Source organism: Egretta garzetta, unplaced genomic scaffold (genome assembly GCF_000687185.1).
Source record: "Egretta garzetta isolate BGI_Z169 unplaced genomic scaffold, ASM68718v1 scaffold442, whole genome shotgun sequence".
In the NCBI taxonomy this organism is placed as follows: domain Eukaryota; kingdom Metazoa; phylum Chordata; class Aves; order Pelecaniformes; family Ardeidae; genus Egretta; species Egretta garzetta.
The window spans coordinates 30,739-37,190 of NW_009258961.1; the positions used below are offsets into that span (position 1 = coordinate 30,739).

Consider the following 6,452-nt stretch of genomic DNA (forward strand, 5'->3'; position numbering starts at 1 on the left):
CCTACTTTAACAAATTTCATCTGAAGCATTGGCAAAATTTGTGTAAAAGACTGAATCTACAGTTACAAAAATAACCATTTCCCTAGGAGGCTTTAGTATTCTTCACACTTTATTATTTTAAACTATCTAAACCAAGAATCAATTTGACTTAAATTTTTGTCTTTGTTATTCTGACTGCTGCAGGCTTTTATATGAAGGGTTCTTGAGTCACTGAGATCTGGGTGTCTAGAATTTAGTTGAGTTGCCTGGGCACAACCATCTAGTACCATTTTAAACTCAAAACTCCACATGTGACACAGGACCTGCAGGATACCCATGCCCTTCTGAACAGGCAGATAAACGGCATCTCCTGTTGAAAAGTGGCACTAAACACTCTTAAGCAAGTAAATAAAGCCTCCATAGTAGGATTGTACTTTCTTTGCATTCATTGTTCCCTCCAGTAAAAATGAGAAATAATGTACAGTAGGATATTTAGGACTGTAATTTAGCTGTCCATTTATTTGTGCCTCCATGTGGGCTAGGTGTCCAAACTGCCTTTTTAACCAGTGGAGATCTCATTCTTGGTTCAGTCGCCTTAAAGTGGGCATTCTGATCTATCCATCATGCCCTATCTTATCTGTTGCGTCTCATCTGCTGCTCCGGAAGGACGTGGGTCTCCCGTGCACATGCGCTCACCTACAGACACGGGGTGCCGTGCAGGTGTCTCAGGTCCGATCCGGCACGAGGTGCTGAGGTTGAGAAAAGTCACAGAGCCGATGGTGGTGGAAGCAGCTGTGGTCTACAGTTAGCCAACAGAATTAGCCAGCTGGCACTTCTGCATATCAACTCATGGGATAAGCCCAAGAGGCTTTGCTGTATTGCAGAAGTGGTGGGAGCCTAGCTCCACACAGGGTCCTGACTTAGGAGTCTGACTTTTGAAACAAAACAAACCCTTTGCTGAATCACTGTGATATCTGGCGTGTATGAATGTTTATAGTGAAATTCACTTTAGGAGAGATGCACATATGTATGTGCCATAGTAATGAAAAGAAAAAAAAAAACCACAAATGCGATGGACTTTCCTACCCTTTACTGTCAGCAGTCAACACTTTTTTTCTTACTTATGTGAATGTTAGAGGAATGGAAAAGAGAGAGATGACAAAATCAGTCTTAAGGGTGGTGTGAAAATATGAAACTAAGAGTTTATAGATAATAGCAGAGGAATAGAGGGAGTGGCGCTGATTTATAAGCATGTATCTCATTTTTATTGGAGGAAACAAAGGGTACATAGAAACTATAAGCAGATTAGTTTAATATGCCTTCTCTGTGATCTTTTCACAAAGCATGCCATTTTAAATGCACTGAAGTCAGTGAGGATCATTTCACTGACCTGAACAAGCTTTTCATCAGAATTTAAGACATTTCTTCATATGCACAGATACATATTAAAGATAGCCAGTCTTGGTTATTACATTAAAATTATTCTGAGTCGTCTACTATTCCTTTCAGTCAGTGACTTAACATCAGACTTCAGATTGCTTCAGTAATTGCCTGACATAGTTTGACACTGTTTGATTCTGCCTGTTTTTAACATCACTGTTTGGACAGTATTAACTGTACTTCATGCTTTTCCTCACTTTATTTCTATAGAATCCCATTAAAAAAAGTGTGAAAAAGTAAATACGTGAAAACTTGTAAAGCTTGAATGAATAAAAGAAAGTTACTGAGTCATAGCCATCCAGTGTTAATATTTGTAATATGTGTTTATACGTATTTTTATTTTGATCTACAGATTGCTTCTTTGCCTTTCCTGAAGTGCAAGCTTCTCAGGCAGATCTAGGAAATTTCTGAATGTGAACACTTTTTTTGTTTCGAAAACCAGCATTTTTCCTTACCTGCAAGTCATAGATCAAGTCAGGAGAGAATACTTCTCCAGTATATTTCAACTGTTTTATTAAAAACTGCTCAGTATGCTTAAGGACTGCCACCTAACATGTGAAACTCAGTGTAAATTTATCCATTCAGGCTTATGCAGATCTTGAGGGGGTTTATCCATCACAGTGCCCAAGGAGAGCAACTCTGCACTTTCCATCACTTTGCTTGACCATAATAATTGCCAGACCAAACAGCATGGTTTAAAAGGACGCTCTCATGTGTGTGTAGCACATCTCCATCCTTTAGAAGACAAAAAGACAAAACTGCTTTGTCTTTTAAACGTTATCTTTTAATGGAATGGAAGAGTCATTTCAATTGTTTAATGTTACTTTTGCCCACCCATTTAGGACGGTAAGAGGAATGACTTGAGGTGGAGTGACTGAGAGCATTTGACTTTCTATTCTAAGTTGCAGAGTGAGTCGTGAGATGAGAGAGCTAATGTATGTATATAAGTAGGCAGATACAGTAAGGCTTTGTTGTATTTTGTAACTTAGTAACTCCTTTTACGATCAATTTCCTTTTATATTTTTTAGACTGTCTAATATATCCTGCCAAGAAAACATGGATTATTAATTGTGTTGCAACATTACTGGTAAGGTGTTTGCCTATATATAAAGACAGTTGTCAGTTTGTGAGAAGTTTGTGCCTTCATAAATTCTAATGCAAAAAATGCATTCAAGATAAATGTAAGATGTCCTGATGTAACTGTTTTAAGTTCTTACTCCAATTTCTTATTTTTTAAACCTCACAAATAATGAACTTTTTTTTTATTACAGAAACCTTTGAAACACTTATCAGACTGGCTGAGAACTACACAAGCACACTTTTCTGCAATGCGTATAGAAACATGGCTGCTGAGGCTACCACACGTGTCCAGGAGTTTTTCACAGATGTTGGACTCTTCATATTTGGCACAGAGGTTAGCACAGAGGAATTCGTCAACAGATTTTTTGACACCTTGTTCCCAGTAGTCTACAACCATGTGATTAACCCTGGTCTGACTGACATTTCAGTGGAATATGCGGAGTGCCTCCGAATGGTGAGAAGAAACATCAGGCCCTTTGGTAATGTTCCCAAAAAGGCCATAGCACAAATGGGAAGGTCACTGTTACCCAGCCGGACTTTCTTGCAGGCTCTGAATTTGGGGATTGAAGTGATCAACACAACAGATCATCTGCATTTCTCTAAAGACTGCAGCAGAGCTTTGCTCAGAATGCAGTATTGCCCCCATTGCCAGGGGCTGACTTTAAGTAAGCCCTGTATGGGCTACTGCCTTAATGTCATCCGAGGCTGCTTAGCTAACATGGCAGAAGTTGATCTTCATTGGAGGGGATATATTCAGTCCCTGGAGGAGCTCTCGAGTGCCATGAGTGGGACCTACGACATTGAGCACGTGCTCCTAAACTTTCATTCACTTGTTAATGATGCTCTTGTACAGGCTCGTGTCAATGGACCGGAATTATCTGAGCAGGTAAGAAGCTGATTTCACCCACGCTCAGTGCAAACATGACACTAAGAAAAGTAATGCTGATGACTCATACTTGTTGACCATTTTTATGGTGATGAATCCAAGTTAAGTGTTATTCCACGATGCATTTTTCCAGCACTGCCAGGTTTTATTTTAATCATGCATATGACCTGCTAATTTCCCATGTTCTGTTCATGAGTTTAACATCAAGTGGAGATTTAACATTTTGGCAGCATTTACAGTAAAGGCTTTTCAAAAGGAAAAGAATGCTTGTGTGGATTTTATCTTTTTCCATTTCCCATGAAACCACAGCTTTTTTTCAAAATTTTGCTGAGTAAAAATTTTTGTTGCACAATCCAATGGAAACTTGTATTTCTTCACCCTTTTTATTTAGAAGTTAACATTTTCAGTAGATGCACTGAATAGCTTTAGGTTTAACTTTACAACTGCATCTGTAAAGTTCTGCTGAACAAGGGTGAACAATGGAATGTGTTACTAAGTTTGGAAGCTCAAAATATTAGCGAGAGGAAAGTAAATTATATGGTGAAAAACTAATTCCACAAATATTCTATAAAATCAAAATTGAATAATAATCTGACATTTGTGTAAATGGCTGTTAAATCTCAGCAGTAATATTCGTTTGCAGATTGGAAACTTGTTACATGACATACTGGGAATCATTTTAGTAGCACAAAAAAATGTTTTTCATGAACATAAGTAAATTGTTTACTTGCTTCATTGTTATCTTAAAAGCATATAAAGATAAATTTAGACAGTCCTTCTTTTAGATACCAGTGGCCTGTCTTAAAGAACCTATGACTTTGCTTATATTACTTGCATAATTTTGTAGGTTTGAGCGAAAGTAGCACAGTTCATTTGTAACATGAACTAAATACTTCCTTACCTATGCTTAGGAGAAAAAGCAAGTTATGTGAGAGCTATGTTAGCTGTGAATGCACGAAATGAAGAGTTTTAAGATACTGTTAAAGAAAATACACATTATTTAGCTACACATTAGAAAGAAAGTATATCTGCAAATTTATGAAGGTGATGTAAGTAGCAAAATTTTAATCCTTCCTGTGTTATATTTAATCCACGATACATTTTATAGATATTTTTTTCTCTGTATTTTTACATGCAGACTTCACTGACAGTGACATTCTCTGTGTTTAAAGCTGGGTCGAGTGTCTTGATCTGGGGACATGCCTTCAGTTTTACAGGGTACACAGATCCGTGTGTCACGGTGGTGTGGCACCAGCTGAGGTCCAGTAGTGCTTCTAAGTAGGACTACCACAACCTGCCTCTTTACGTGATTAGCTGAAGTTGAAGCAGTGTCTTCTGCTAAGCAGCTGATATGACCTCTGACAATAAACAACTTGACCTAATATAATAAGTAGAGGATTCTTCATTTCTTACTGAGGCCCCCAGTCTGTTAAAATGGGTTCTTCATCCTGCTTGTAGTCAGTGAGTAACAGGGAAATTACCCATTTCTATGAATTTCCCTTTTTATCTGCTTTATACCAGCCAACTGCATTAGCCGGAATCTCCTGCTGCTGAACTTCCTCCAGAAAAACTGATTTTTTTAAAAAAGTTTTTTCACTAACAGGTTGGCTCAATCTGGCACATTGATGTCGGTCTAATTCCTCATATGTTTCAGAGCTACAGTTGCCTTTTAGGGATATTCCCTGTTCCTCCTCAGAGTTCTGGAGGGTCTTTTTTGCCTACAATTTTCAGTAACAAACTAGAATAAGAAAGTAGAGGCTCAAGGGAAGGCCTTCTGTTTCCTGTTTCATCCTAGGTCATTTAATTTGAAAAGTTTTAGACTTGGATTTTCAACAGTGAACCGCCGTTGGCCCAGACTTAGAAGTCTCAGCACACTCATGTTTTCAAAATGAAAGTTTTAAGTCTCCAAAATGGTATATTTCACTCAACTTTTGTAAAAAATTAAATGGGTGAAGAGTCCTCCACCCAGTCTTTTGGCTTAATGAAAATTTCAGATTGTTCCAAAATAAAATGCTTTTTTTTGATATTCCTGAAAAGTCTGCGCCTTCCTTCTCCCCTTCCCTCATATGTTGTAAGAAATACTAAAATTTCTTATGTAACGATATTTTGTGCCAATGTGTTTGTTTGAAGATCAAGTCTTTACTCCTATTGTGTTAAGATCTTCCCATACAGAATCCCATCCAAACTTTAAAACCTAAATATTTCATTTTTCACTTAATTTGCATCAGACCTATGCATTTATACATATCTTTCACTTAATCTCGATGTTATAGTTGACCAGTTGTTTCTCTCTTTCATCTATAATTTGGTCAAATAAGACTGTGATGCATTGATCCCTTGAAATATGGTGATCTAGTCAGTCAGTTCTGATTTGCTTGAGTATATTTCATATTTACCCATATATTAGGTATCAAGACCTAATTCTGACATGTAATAAATACAGTCTTTCAGCTTTAAGACGCAGAGGACATGAATTCTGTTGAAATTGGCTCATTAATATTTATTTATTTTATCTTCAGAGTGACTCATGAACTGTTTCAAATTTTGATAAGCAATTAATGCATCAGTGACTCTAACAGACACAGAAAAGATGATTATGAGCCAGCAAATAATAGCTTGCTTAGGCACGCAGCAGTCTGCCATTTTAAAAGTGAATTTCATCACAGTTAAGTACTTTTATGAGTTTTAAAGAACCACACAGAGGAAAAAAAATACTTAAATGTTTGGAAGTATGATATATACATATGCAGATGTTAATATGAGAATCCACAGAGTGTCCTGCTTAGTGATACATGTATTTGTACAGCTTTTTATTTAATCATGTGTATGTTTGTGTAAATAACTATGTGTAAAGGATTTTTTTCTCACATGTTGCATGGATAGATGTTTTTAAATTTTGTCTATATTCATACTTTAAGCTCTGTGTGGTGTGGAAAGACCACTAATGCCTATATAACATGGCTTCCTTTTACAAAACTCTTTTTTTCCAGTAATTTATGACTTTTTCCCTTTTCTGCTTGGGTCAGCAGAGCAGTGCCATGCTGTCTCCAGCTGGGATTTCTCTTTC

General features: G+C 37.1%; 1 protein-coding gene across 1 annotated transcript in view; it reads left to right on the forward strand.

Moving 5' to 3' along the window:
• Positions 1-602: 602 nt before the first annotated feature.
• The window catches only part of GPC5 (glypican 5), a 633,859-nt gene continuing 628,009 nt past the window's right edge, over positions 603-6,452 (forward strand). The window contains exons 1-2 of the mRNA XM_009634595.1: positions 603-783; positions 2,691-3,385. Coding sequence (XP_009632890.1) covers positions 603-783; positions 2,691-3,385 — 876 coding nt within the window. The remainder of the gene's footprint in view (positions 784-2,690; positions 3,386-6,452) is intronic.